At 36.0% G+C, this 14,988-nt stretch overlaps 1 protein-coding gene across 1 annotated transcript; it reads right to left on the reverse strand.

Annotated features, from left to right (window-relative positions):
• Positions 1-5,126: 5,126 nt before the first annotated feature.
• LOC124212050 (farnesol dehydrogenase-like) lies at positions 5,127-14,408 on the reverse strand. The gene is made up of 5 exons (XM_046611756.2): positions 13,986-14,408; positions 10,425-10,551; positions 10,198-10,330; positions 8,695-8,847; positions 5,127-8,555 (listed from the first exon to the last, which is right to left on the reverse strand). Exons 1-5 carry the CDS (start codon positions 14,284-14,286, stop codon positions 8,517-8,519), a joined length of 753 nt encoding a protein of 250 aa, XP_046467712.1. The 5' UTR covers positions 14,287-14,408; the 3' UTR covers positions 5,127-8,516.
• Between the last annotated feature and the right edge of the window lie 580 nt (positions 14,409-14,988).

Raw genomic sequence — 14,988 nt, forward strand, 5'->3', positions numbered from 1 at the left:
TAGGCGGCCATGCACCGAAGGTGGCCCACAATCGTGTATATAGTATAGATATACTCGGTCCCTCGAGCAAGTGGTTGCCAATCGCATCCTTGTCCCCGCTCGCACAGATGTTTCCAGGAATGCAAGAATTGGGATTTTTTTGTTTCAGTTATGAATGTCAGCGAATAAAAGTATCTCCAGATTTGATGAATCTTGGAATCAATTAGCGGACGCTGAACCAAATTAATTAACTATTCCCAGTCCGAATACTTTTTTTTTTTTTTTAATATATATTATTTTTTTATTGATATGAAAATATGTGACGCCTGGTATTCTCGAATATTTGTGCACGCAGTCTATGGAAAAATATACGAAGCCAGCTCGATAACATTTATGCAAAATGTGCAATGGGCAAGTGGTTGGGGGAAATTTTTTTTTTCTCGAACTGAATCTTCCAGAGAAGCATCAGCGAATTCCAAGCAAGCTCCATAAACATACCAAGCAAACACGCGCTCGCGGACGTAGCTGTGGTGTGGCTGAGTGGATACCACATGAGGATGAATTTTCAATCACAGGTTTTTGCGCGAAGTTTTCCTGTATTTAAGTTAATTACTGCTGCCTTTGTTATAATACTGCATTCAAGTCTTAAACAAAACACTAAAAAATAAGTTAACCACTTAATGTGAAACAAAATGTTAGATTGAGCTTAAAATTTAAGCCGGAGTTACATAAACTAAGATAATTACAAGTGCAACATTGTAAATATTGTACATTTATTGTTCACCTAAATAAATATGGTTTCCTCCTCAAAAAAAAAAAAAAATGAGGATGGAGTGATGCGGGACACGGGTTCGATCGCAGTTCACTCTTTTTATTTTTTTTTAAATTCAATCCCGGCTTTTGTTTTAGTATTTTCGGAGAGAAAAAACAGATGAAAGAAAGAAAATTTCCAGAGCCGGTCGATTTTTTCCTTCTTTCCTTTTGCTTTTTGTTTTACTGAACCCACCCTTTTTGTAGTGGGGGTAACCCAGAAGAGAACAAATAATTGACACAATAAAATTCCGAGTGTGAATCGATTTGTTCCTCGTTTTTGGCGCCTCTTTTTTAATAAGGAAAACTTTTGACAGTAATGAAAAATAGAGATTACTAAAAACAAATGTATTGTTTTTTAATAACACCGGCCCACAAAAAAAAAAAAAGTGGTCTGTACTTTTGACCGGACCTACCTATCTTTGTGTATTTTGACGCGCTGAATCCGAATCTGGAGTCAGTTTTGCCCGTACACCCTCAAAATTTTGAGTAAATTGCAAAAGACCATAAAAATAGCCAAAAATTAGCAGTTTTGGTAAGAAAAAAATTTGTGGAACTATAGACCAAGTATGATTTTTATGCATTTTGGTCCGCTAAACCCAAATCTGAAGTTTATTCAACCATAAGCCTTTTAAAATTTAATTGGGTCAGTGTTATTAAAAAACAATACATTTGTTTTTAGTAATCTCTATTTTCCATTACTGTCAAAACTTTTCCTTAATAAAAAAAAACGCCCATTTTATATCAGTCTTGACGAGCATTTCTTAGGAATTTTGAGAGATGCGAGATCGGAACGACAAAATTAATTCAGTAGCAACAATGTATGGACCCCTCTCCTCTTCGGATATTGACAGCCAGTTAAGAGGCTTCACAGTGTTCAGTTTAGTGCCAGCAGCTCTCGAGGTATCAAGATGGTAAGTGAATTACATAATTATTTTACATGCATGCAAAAACCGGCAGGTTTGACGCTCGTCTATTTACTTTATAGATTAAAAAGAGAAAAAATGGGAAGGACCTGTAGTCGTATTTTATACTTTATTTAATTTTCCTTGAATTGTCAAACGTTTTTATTTTTGATTGTATAGGAAGAAGATGTGTGGGGAATTCCATTCTAGTGTCCAAGAATGTAGTACACATTTTCGATCGTTTTAACTTTTTTTTTTTTTGGGAAAACATGTTCCTCAATTTCCAAATTTCCTTAATTTTTTGGTATTCAAATCGATTCTTAACAATTTTGCGCACAGGTGGGATTTCTTTAATTATTTTTTCCTTAAACCTGAGGATATTTCCTATCTGAGATCACTGTCGATAGGCGAGATTCCGGAAATCATTAATTACCTTTTTTTCTAATTAAAAAGAAAATCACATAAGGCCACTAAGAGCTCGAAATGAAAATCTGAAAAAATGAGAGATGGTTTTTTGTATTCGAAGCCATTAACGTAAAAAATCCGTTTAACGACCATCCTAATACATATACATTTTATGTTGGGCATTCCACGTCAAATTTGCAACCCATGTACCTCACCCTCTTCGCTTTTGATAATTGTTTGGTATGATGTTGCAACCACGGTTTCAATCGACTTAAAACAGCGTCGGAATTTTTTGCAGATTTCTTTAGCCACCACTGAAATAGAAAAAAATTGAAAAACCAATTCCGAAAACGCTTCTTTCAAAATTCTGAAAAAATTCACACTGATTTTATAATTAAAAATATGATTCTTAAGCACGAGACGATAATGGGATCTCTACATTTACTATAGTTTTCGCAAGTTTTTAGTTTTCTTGGATCTTTGAATAACTTGAAAAAAAAGAATGAAATGGTATGAACTATATTCAGGCCTTCTGGCATTCCTCTAGATTTCAGAAAAATTGAAATCCATTAATAATAGAGAAATTTATGACCGAATAAATAAATAGCAACTCCAATTCCGGCATGAGAAAAAAAACTTGCTAGAAAAGTAGTGATGTGACTTATGTGATTTTCTTTTTAATTAGAAAAAAAGGTAATTAATGATTTCCGGAATCTCGCCTATCGACAGTGATCTCAGATAGGAAATATCCTCAGGTTTAGGGAAAAAATAATTAAAGAAATCCCACCTGTGCGCAAAATTGTTAAGAATCGATTTGAATACCAAAAAATTAAGGAAATTTGGAAATTGAGGGACATGTTTTCCCAAAAAAAAAAAAAGTTAAAACGATCGAAAATGTGTACTACATTCTTGGGCACTAGAATGGAATTCCCCACACATCTTCTTCCTATACAATCAAAAATAAAAACGTTTGACAATTCAAGGAAAATTAAATAAAGTATAAAATACGACTACAGGTCCTTCCCATTTTTTCTCTTTTTATTCTATAAAGTAAATAGACGAGCGTCAAACCTGCCGGTTTTTGCATGCATGTAAAATAATTATGTAATTCACTTACCATCTTGATACCTCGAGAGCTGCTGGCATTAAACTGAACACTGTGAAGCCTCTTAACTGGCTGTCAATATCCGAAGAGGAGAGGGGTCCATACATTGTTGCTACTGAATTAATTTTGTCGTTCCGATCTCGCATCTCTCAAAATTCCTAAGAAATGCTCGTCAAGACTGATATAAAATGGGCGTTTTTTTTTATTAAGGAAAAGTTTTGACAGTAATGGAAAATAGAGATTACTAAAAACAAATGTATTGTTTTTTAATAACACTGACCCAATTAAATTTTAAAAGGCTTATGGTTGAATAAACTTCAGATTTGGGTTTAGCGGACCAAAATGCATAAAAATCATACTTGGTCTATAGTTCCACAAATTTTTTTCTTACCAAAACTGCTAATTTTTGGCTATTTTTATGGTCTTTTGCAATTTACTCAAAATTTTGAGGGTGTACGGGCAAAACTGACTCCAGATTCGGATTCAGCGCGTCAAAATACATAAAGATAGGTAGGTCCGGTCAAAAGTACAGACCACTTTTTTTTTTTTTGTGGGCCGGTGTTATTAAAAAACAATACATTTGTTTTTAGTAATCTCTATTTTTCATTACTGTCAAAACTTTTCCTTATTAAAAAAGAGGCGCCAAAAACGAGGAACAAATCGATTCACACTCGGAATTTTATTGTGTCAATTATTTGTTCTCTTCTGGGTTACCCCCACTACAAAAAGGGTGGGTTCAGTAAAACAAAAAGCAAAAGGAAAGAAGGAAAAAATCGACCGGCTCTGGAAATTTTCTTTCTTTCATTTGTTTTTTCTCTCCGAAAATACTAAAACAAAAGCCGGGATTGAATTTAAAAAAAAATAAAAAGAGTGAACTGCGATCGAACCCGTGTCCCGCATCACTCCATCCTCATTTTTTTTTTTTTTTGAGGAGGAAACCATATTTATTTAGGTGAACAATAAATGTACAATATTTACAATGTTGCACTTGTAATTATCTTAGTTTATGTAACTCCGGCTTAAATTTTAAGCTCGATCTAACATTTTGTTTTACATTAAGTGGTTAACTTATTTTTTAGTGTTTTGTTTAAGACTTGAATGCAGTATTATAACAAAGGCAGCAGTAATTAACTTAAATACAGGAAAACTTCGCGCAAAAACCTGTGATTGAAAATTCATCCTCATGTGGTATCCACTCAGCCACACCACAGCTACGTCCGCGAGCGCGTGTTTGCTCGGTATGTTTATGGAGCTTGCTTGGAATTCGCTGATGCTTCTCTGGAAGATTCAGTTCGAGAAAAAAAAAATTTCCCCCAACCACTTGCCCATTGCACATTTTGCATAAATGTTATCGAGCTGGCTTCGTATATTTTTCCATAGACTGCGTGCACAAATATTCGAGAATACCAGACGTCACATATTTTCATATCAATAAAAAAATAATATATATTAAAAAAAAAAAAAAAAGTATTCGGACTGGGAATAGTTAATTAATTTGGTTCTGCGTCCGCTAATTGATTCCAAGATTTATCAAATCTGGAGATACTTTTATTCGCTGACATTCATAACTGAAACAAAAAAATCCCAATTCTTGCATTCCTGGAAACATCTGTGCGAGCGGGGACAAGGATGCGATTGGCAACCACTTGCTCGAGGGACCGAGTATATCTATATATACACGATTGTGGGCCACCTTCGGTGCATGGCCGCCTAGGTGTCAGGTCGGAAATGGGCCACCTTCGGTGCGTGGCCGCCTAGGTGTCACGTCGACGCTCCAATCTAGCTGGTATCACGAAAAGCCGAGCGTTGGAGATCTCCCTACTCATCTCTGGTTACAGCATCCCGAGACACGCGTGGGCAAAAAAATCAGTGAGAATGCGGCAAAAGTTTCGTATGACAATGAATGCTTTTCATGTAGAGCAAATATGACACGGTGTAAACCACGATCTTACATACAGGTCTGGCAACGAAGGTAGTGGGGGTGGTTCATTTCATGGCCGGTTATTTATCTCACTTCGTGGCCGCCAGGCCGGCGTTTTGATCGAGGGATGGATGATCAACGCGTGCGCAATGCAGCGCCAACCTAATAATAATATTATTATTGTTATTGCAAGTAATGAATCGTTAAGAATGAAAGTAGTTAATATAAATATTAGTATGATATAATTATTATGAATTATATATGTATGGAGACTAGAGGCAAAGAGTATCGTCTCCGTTTCCTATTTACAGCAGTCATTATCGAAATTTATGGTTTACTTATCAAGTTATGGAATACTTGCATCGCTTGCGTTTGAATTAATTTAGGCGGTGACCTAACCGAATAAACCACCAAGCTTGATTAAACCCCAAGCGGGGCTATAACTTAAATATTAGAAAAAAATGTAAACAAATTATCTATATCAATCTCGTTCATTTGAAGGAAAAGAAAATATAAATTTCATGTGTATGTACGAATAATAAATCTACGAAGGTAATAAATGAAATAAACGTATGTTGTTTAAAGAAACGGTGTTGTTTTCATTAGTTAACCAATTTCGATAATTTTTTACACCGCGGTACCGCACATGGTTTAACCACCTTTTTATTTAAAACGCAATAGCGTTTCACGCGTATGTAAGACCGTGAGTATGACGCACGCGCTGATTTTAGGTTATATGCTTCGTTTCAAGTATAATTTCGGTGGCACATTTTCATTCCTACCCTTGCCCTACCCCACGTACATCCCTAGATAGCAGCGCCACAACATGGCTATTTCAAACACTAAAAACCACGGATAACAAGAGAACCACGTCGCTCTGTAGAAAATTGGCTTCGTTGCCAGACCTGTATCAACGAAGATCGAGTCACATAGAAGCGTACGGCTTATGGGCCGCTTGAAGCAAAACTTTCTGCGACTCGTAAATCCGTAGGATGGCTCTACCATCGGTCGACAGTATAGCCATCCGACGCTCGCCTTAGGAAGCTCGTGCTCTCGGCGATTTGTACTCGGCGTGGAGCCATGGTGGGGGGCCACGCTGCTACATCGACCCTCCCCTTATTTCTCCGCCTCTCTTACCGCGCCGGCTTTTGTTTCTTTTTTTTATACATCAAATGATAGTATCTACACGCAATTAATAAATTGTGTGCAGTTGCTCACATTCGATTGAATAAAAAAAAAGTTTAAATAAAAAAAAATAAATAAAAAACGACGAAAAATCTATAAAGAAATACCAGGAGCAAGGTTCACGAAATCCATAAAAATATAGTACTATCTCTATTATGTATTCAGAAAAGCTGAAGCAAAAATTATAGTGCATGAATCGGCTGTCTCGGATATAATAGTCTCACAGCTCTCGAGAATGTACTTGTGATCACGTAAAATAAAAATAATCAATGCTTAAATCGGCAAAAGTATGACAGACATCATACCGACCCCCCACTCTGGGTTCATTATTGATCGGGCGCGAGAGAGAACGCACCATGGCTCCAAACGAGAGCGAGAGAGTTAGCACGATCACCCCAACTGCCGGTCGGAGCCAACCACGGACACTGTACGCATTAGTATAGAGCGCTGTACGTGAGCCGAAAAGCAAAGGCACCACTAGCGACACCTAGCTGTTGGGGTGATAGTTCGTCCGAGCACCCAACTTTTCTTGCTTCAAATAGCCTGCAGGCCGTACACTTCTATGTGACTCGATCTTCGTTGCCTGTATGCAAGACCGTGGTGTAAACCTCCGTGGAGTAAACCTGTAGTGGAATAAGGCTCCGGTCAAGCATCTCTAGACGCCAGGTTCGATTCCTGGCTCCGTCGTTAATTTTTCGAAATCACCAATTTTTCGAATTTACATTCTTTCAACAAATATTCTCTCGTAGATTAATGATTTGCACATCCGCATATCATTCAATAGACGGCATTGCTTGTCTTACGGGCTTCTCATCGGAAGCAAGGATTCAAAAAGGGTAAACACAACATCAACACATTAGAGTCTCCTTATACATCGTGCATGCAGAGAAGAAACTTCTTACTCACATTAACCCATAGACTTATAAAGATAGACTGAGCGCTCTTATGAGCCGCTTGAAGCAAACATTTAAAGGACAGAAATATGCCGGGAGCACTTCTTTCTCTCTCTGACGATATTTGTGGCGGGGATCGAGGCGGTAGAGGAGAATGAGGCGAAATTATGCGCCTATATCTATAGCTATTCCACTTCCACTGCTCCGTTGTCTCCCACCATGACGCCGATTGAAAAGAGAGAGCAGTACTCCCGGTATATCTCTACCCTTTATATGTAATTGTCAGTGTCTCTTATAGGAGCGCTCAGTCTATCTTTATAAGTCTATGGATTAACCTCGAAATATATGCGTGCTTCTATTTATTTCGTGAACGTCAGGACACTAAGGGAGCAACTCATTAAAGCTTGACCTCAAAAAATTGAGCAAAATTGGTCAAAACTGCTTAATGCGGTAATGTAAGTTTGATATTTTTTGGGCGAACGCGCATAGAAATTTTTGCCCACGTTATAGTGAAAAAAACTGGAACACGCGTGTCTTGACCTGTATAATCTAGGGACCTTGAGGATATATTTCAAGCCAGGAGTTCACCAGGTATGTACGTACATGTCAACCATGCGTTCACGAATGTCCGCTAGGTTATCAATGTACGGTCAATATACTCGTAGTCAGAAGTAGTCAAGCGAAACTGTGAAATATTTTTTCGTATCCTGTTACATTCACTTTGGCGATTTCTATACGATGTATAATTTTTGTTTTGACGTTGTCTCGACTTGATATTTTTCAGTATATTCGTCGATGTATGTTTGGCACAGCTTCGACTTTTGACTTATTGACAGTCATTATCACATCTTAGGCAGATATAGTGACCGTTTTGCCAACGCTAAGTCAAATTTTACATCTGTTGAGATTATACTGGCCAAGCTTAGTCAAGTGATAGTCGAAATTTCGACAAATGTACTACCTGGTTTACGTATTTGCTAATGTCTGTTACTCGTCCATTTTCATCGACAATGATAAGAATTCAGATCTTTGATATCATTAATGAGCAAATGAATTAGTTGGCCTAATTTATCCGCTTGTGTTTTTTCCTTTCTCGAAAATTTTTATTAATACAAAATCCATACAATACATATATTTATATGGGTGTATTCAATGACTTGCAAGTTTCTAGATTTACCCGCGTATTCGCATAATAAGCTCGCATGATGACCGTCGATTCGAGTTAAAATTATAAGTTGGAACGAATGCATTCGATCATGCCGTACGAGTATCCTGCGGTCACAGCTCCAGTTTCATAACCACCGGAAATTCGTTCATGATTCGCCAACTGGGCGTAATATCAGCTCACATACCTAAGAGATGAGAGCTTTGAGTGTGGATATAATTATGTATACATACGGACTGCAATGGAGACATTGAAACAATACTTCATAAGAAAACTGAGAAAGTGGCAAGTCGAAAATAATTAGCAATCTTATTATCGGTACATACTTGGAGATGCGGTGGAGTGCCTAATGCATAGACGATGGCGTTAGCTACATCTTCTGGATCCAATGTAGGTCGTTGACTGTAAACCGCCTCAGCCACTGCCTCGGTGGTGGCAACAGCCAAAAATTCTGTCTTGATAAGACCAGGACTGATGCTCTATAAAAGATTTTAATGGGTTTTAGGACCTTTATGGGACTAAATAGATTTCCCTGGTGGAAATAATTTCCACGTCAAACTACGAATTTCATTTCACGATTTTTCTACAAAAATTTCCACGATTAACTAGAGTAATTCGGTGACGTGCATAGTTTTGGCACAGAATTTTTCCGCAAAATATTATACTTTTTCATAGATGTTCGTAGATTTTTGTAATTTGCTCTAACCCGTTGAGTTCATTTGTCGTAGAAATGGATATATTTCTTGTACATTATTGTAGATTTTCGTGAAAAATTTTAATTTTCATTGGTTATCGTATTGGCGTAATTTATTTAACTTTTTGGTCTTGATATTCGTACAGAACCGTAGTTTTCTGTAGATTATTGTACGTTTGCGTAATTTATCGTAGTTTTTTTACACGTCTCTGTAATCCTATGGTCATAATTCCTGCGAAAGTTCATAATTTTTCGTGGATCATTGTATTTTTAGCTAAGTTTTTTCCCCTCATACTTGCCTAATTGAGATAAGATGAGTTCAAAAATATACAACAGATTCTTTAAATCCGTCTAGATCGTACTTATAACATGACACGATCAGTCTTCGGATATAGATCCAAATTCTGCTCAGTAATCTTGTCTGTAATAAGTTTTCCTTGTTAGAGACGTGCAACATCTAGCGGATGGTTTGGATCCAAAATTGTAATTAGTTTTCATAGAAAATTATACATATTCATAATTTTTCGTGAAAATTCGTAACTTTTTGTGGAGTTTGTACTTTTCGATGAATTTCTACGAGGTTCTACGAAGGCAAAAATTCCTAATGTTTGGATCCGAAATTGAAATTATCTTTCATAAGAAGTCGTAAACATTCATAATTGTTCATTAATCCGCGCAGTTTTCTACGAGATTCTAAGAAGAAAATTAAATCTACTTCCAATATGTCATTTTCAATAATTTTTCGTGAAAATTTGTATTTTTTTAATGAAAAATACTACTATTTTTCACGATTATCTACAACCTTCTACACTTTTTTAAGATTTCCTACTATTTTCTACGATTTTCTACAGTCGGTAATTTTTCGTAGTTTGATGTAGAAATTATTTTCGCCAGGGTTCGATTTCAACTAATTGCAGAATTAAGGTTTCAGGGATTTCAGCAAGTCCGTGTAATTTCAAAAATTTCGGAGATCTCGAAGTTTTACTGAATTCCAAACGATTTTACAAGATGCTGGAGATTTTAGAAAGATTTAAATGATTCTGAAGGATTTCAAAGCTTTAACAAGATTGGACGAGGTTTCAGTGATTTTGAGATATTTCATAATCTTCTTTGTGTACATCTTCTACCCACTTACCGTTATTTTGATTTTGGCGTTGGCTTTGATCAACTCTTTCCTCGTGACCTCCGTCATTGCTGTTACCGCGTATTTGCTACTTGGGTATAGACTGTACTTGTCGCTTACTTCGGGAACCCCATGACCCATAACACTGCAAAAAAATGTCAACGACTTATCGTCAACCAGAAGGTAACCAAGGACAACCAAGTCTCACCTCAAAGTGTCAGAGAACAAAGTAAACCAACCTATTGATGTTGATTATGTGACCGTCAACTTGACGCGCCTTCATGGAGCGTACAGCTTCCCTGGTGAAGATAGCGACTGCCAGGACATTGACGTTCAAAATCCGCCGAAATCCCTCCGTATCTCCGTCTGTAAGGTGATTTGATATTGGGTTCAAAAATAATACTGTGCCTCAGTAAGTCAGGGCCAGTTAATTAACAACAGCTGACTTGAACCATATGATCGAATGCAGACCTCGATAGATAGAAATTGCAAATCATCCGAATATCGAGTATGCCATTTTTGAACTCATATTTGACAGGGCTTGTGCAAAAAGGGTAAAAGTTCCAAATTTAATAAATTTGAACTAAGCATGATTTCATACACTTGAAACTGCCCTGTTTCAGTGAAACAATCGTTTGTGCTAGTTAAAGTCCGTCTGGGCCATCTTGTGCGCATCATTGTAGCTGCAGGTAGCTGGAAAAGTTCCAATCGCGTGATGCGAAAGTGGTACAAGTGCACTTGGAGCATCTTTCCCCTGGTTAAATTTTTTACGCCAAACTACGAAACTTTTCTACGATTTTCTACTTCGTTTCGAACAATTTCGTAGTTTCATCGTGGAATTTTCCAAAGAGTATCAGACTTTTACGTAATTTATCGCAGTTTTTTTACTTCTCTATAATTCTGTGCATGGTCATAATTTCTGTGAAAGTTCATCATTTCTGATAGATTATTGTATCTCTAGCTAAGTTTTTTTATCAATAGACTCACCTAATTGAGAGAACATGATATCAAAAATATACGACAGATTCTCTAAATCCTTCTAGATCGTACTCAAAAGATAAGAAGATCAATCTTCAGAAATACACCAAAATTTTGCTCGGTACTTAAGTTGTCTGCAACAAGTTTTCCTTGTGAGAGTGATGCGACATCTAGCGGATGGCTCGGGTCCGAAATTGTAATTAGTTTTCACAGAAAATTGTGAATTTTCATAATTATTAATAGAAAGTATTTTTCTATAAACTGCAACGCGGTTCTACGCAGATAACTTTGTAATGTTTTGGTCCGAAAATGAAATCATCTTTCATAAAAAGTTGTAGGCATTCATAATTTTTCGTTAAGACTCGTAGTTTTCTACGAAATTCTGCGAATAAAATTAAATCTACTTCCAATATGGAATTTTCATTACTTCTCGTAGAAAGTCATAAATATTCATAATTGTTCGTTAATTTACATGGTTTTCTACGAAATTCTACGAAAAAAATTAAATCTACTTTCAACATGCAATTTTCATAATTGTTCATAGAAATTTGTTCATCGATTTTTCACGATTATCTACAATCTTTTAAGATTTTCTGCGACCGCCAATTTTTCGTAGTTTGACGTATAAATTATTTTCGCCAGAGTCCTCAAGTCCGGTCGAACTCATAATTCTAGGTATTATTTTAATGAAACGTATAGCTGGATCAACTATGTCGATATTAACAATGTTTTTAAACGCCTCAAATAGTCAACTTGACTGTGCAGAATGGTCGAATGAACTATACAGAATGAACAAAATAACTATTTTTACAGTTAAAATTACTACTATCGTTTAATGGTCAAATACCCGACATTCCTTCTCCTACAAGGAAAGGTATCGGGGTGCCCCCCCCCGCCATTTCATTTTTAGGATATGTTATTCTCAATCGAAATATAAGCGATCCGTATTTTTTTATCGGCGGAAAATCGGCTTAAAGGAGTGAAATCAACCCCCAAAGTTGGAAATCCCCGGTGGTCGTTTTCCAGTTTCTCATGAAAATGTTGAGATATTTGAATGAAACCAATTGGAGGATAATTCTTAGGGCAAATAATGAAAAATGCATTCTGTCCGATTACGAAAGGGTTAAATGGTAAAAAATCATAAAAGTTTTAAATTACGAATTATTTATAACTAAAAAACTATTGCATGTTTTTTAATTCAATTATTTGCATTTGAAAGAACAGATAATAGATCGTGACACGTGATTTTGAGTTTTTCGTGCAAAATGAAATAAAATACGCCCCTGTCTACCTCATTAATTGTATTCGGTTTATAAAGCTAACAATATCACATTGCTGTATTTTCGTGTTATCCATTATGTGATGAATATAAAATTTCAAAGTCAGAATCGGTTCCAGTGATCTCACAAATCCTTGAAATACCGGGCGCCACAAGATTCCACGACTGCCAAATCAACTCTGCCAGAAGGCGGTCGGAAATTTGGGAGGATAGTTTTTGTCATTAATGCAACCAAATGTTATCTGAACGAATAAGTACCTTAATTGTTGCTTAAAAAGAGCTTTGTAATATTAAATAAGATGAACTGAAGCAAAATAGTACCAATTTGATGGGTTTTGGGTTGCGCGTGTATGGGGGTAATTCACCTTCTGTGTGATATTATTTCGAAAAACGCAAAAACATGTATCCCCTATTTTTTTCTACGATGAAGAATAGCATATTCTAAAATGAACGAAATCGGGGGGGCTTGATACCTAGACTGGGCCAAAAAAATTGACTATTTTTTTTTTTGAAAAATATATTGAGAATATCATTCAGTATGGCAAAAAAAAATTTCATGAAATTTTAAGCCCTTAATATTAACTTTGAGAGGTCTATCATCGCTATTTTTGATTTTTAGTAATAATTTGATGTTTTACGTCAGAACTGTCGAAATATTGAAGTGAAAAAATTTATGTTCACTTATCCCTTTATAAAATTAAATTCCCTACAAAAAAGGTCTGATTATAGATTTTTGTCAGAGAAGCCGTTTCCGAGTAATGAAGCTTAATAAATTGATGTAATTTCTCGATTAATTCTCGATTAATTCTCGATTAATTCTCGAGAAACCGTTTCCGAGTAATTAAGCTTAATAAATTGATATAATTTCTCGATTAATTCTCGATTAATTCTCGATTAATTCTCGAGAAATTATATCAATTTATTAGGCTTAATTACTCGGAAACGGCTTGTCTGACAAAAATCTATAATCAGATCTTTTTTGTAGGGAATTTAATTTTATAAAGGGATAAGTGAACATAAATTTTTTCACTTCAATATTTCGACAGTTCTGACGTAAAACATCAAATTATTACTAAAAATCAAAAATAGCGATGATAGACCTCTTAAAGTTAATATTAAGGGCTTAAAATTTCATGAAATTTTTTTTTTGCCATACTGAATGATATTCTCAATATATTTTTCAAAAAAAAAAATAGTCAATTTTTTTGCCCCAGTCTATTGATACCTTTCCTTGTCAGTGTAGTCGGATGATGTTTTCGCAATACATAGGGAATTTCACAAGCTCCTTAAAAATTCCAATTTTTTCAAGAACGGCCAATAACGGGTGGAAATATTTAATTAAAAATAACTTTCAAAAATTTGACTCCGATTTTTTCACCAAAAATAACTCATGATTGAAATCACAAAACACAAGTCTCTTTAATTGTATCAAAAAATGAGACAGTTTGCTTTTAGATGATTCGAAAATTTGTTCATAGACGACTGCATAGCTTCATAATATGGTCTCAGCTAGTTGCAGTAATGAAAACCGCGTTCTGCTTACCGGAAATTGATGCAAAATGAGCCATCGCAGCGTTATTAACGAGGATGTCGATGCCTCCGAGTGTTTTCTTGATCCATTCGACGACTTCCAGGATTTCTTCTTCCTTGGTGACGTCGCATTTTTTCGCCCAGAGCTTGCCTTTCGCGTCCTGTAGCTTTTCACCAAGTTTTTCGATCTTCTCCACTCGCCTGGCTATGCCGACAACAGTAAGACCCTCTCGAACGAGAGTCTCAACCGTGGCAGCGCCGACTCCAGCACTAGCTCCGGTAACAAGAGCGATTTTTCCTGCCCACCGATCCATCGCAAATTTAAAAATAACACCTTTTACCCGTACAACTAAACATATGACAATTCTACGACTGGCTGGAGAGTTACTGCGCTCGTTTTATATATTATAGCTAGGTATACTGCTCGTCAGCCACACTGCTCATAATACAGAATCCCCTTCTTATAGGCTACAACAGTAGATACTGTATAATAATAATAACAATTCCGTCGACTGCACTGTATTGTGTAAAATATCGCTGCGTCACTAATTCAATTAGAAGGCTACGAGTTTTTCTCAAACAGAAAAGTCATGTCGATTTATACCGACACATTTTATACTTTGTCGGGTTAAAATATCATAGAATCAGGATAGTTAAAGGTAGGTATTATTTTCAGTATTAAACGTAAAGACATTTGCTGCCTCGACTCCAATCATTGGTGGACTATATTTATTTTGTGCTATTCATATTGCCAGTGAAAAGGAAACTACTTGAATTTGAAAATGAATTTCTTCACTTAGACATCCGTTTTAAAATATTTTTACAAAACAGATTTTTTAGTTCCAATTTACAAGAAATCATTTAAAAAACTTGGGGATTACCATAATTACGATCCTCAACGTGGTGTAAATCTATAAACGTCACCTAATCGACACTACCTAATGTTCGGTTACTTTCGGCTATCAAATGTAATGGCCTGCACAAAAAGTTTTCAATAATTGCTGGTTCAAAGATGT

Source organism: Neodiprion pinetum, chromosome 2, assembly GCF_021155775.2.
Source record: "Neodiprion pinetum isolate iyNeoPine1 chromosome 2, iyNeoPine1.2, whole genome shotgun sequence".
NCBI classification, from domain to species: Eukaryota; Metazoa; Arthropoda; class Insecta; order Hymenoptera; family Diprionidae; genus Neodiprion; species Neodiprion pinetum.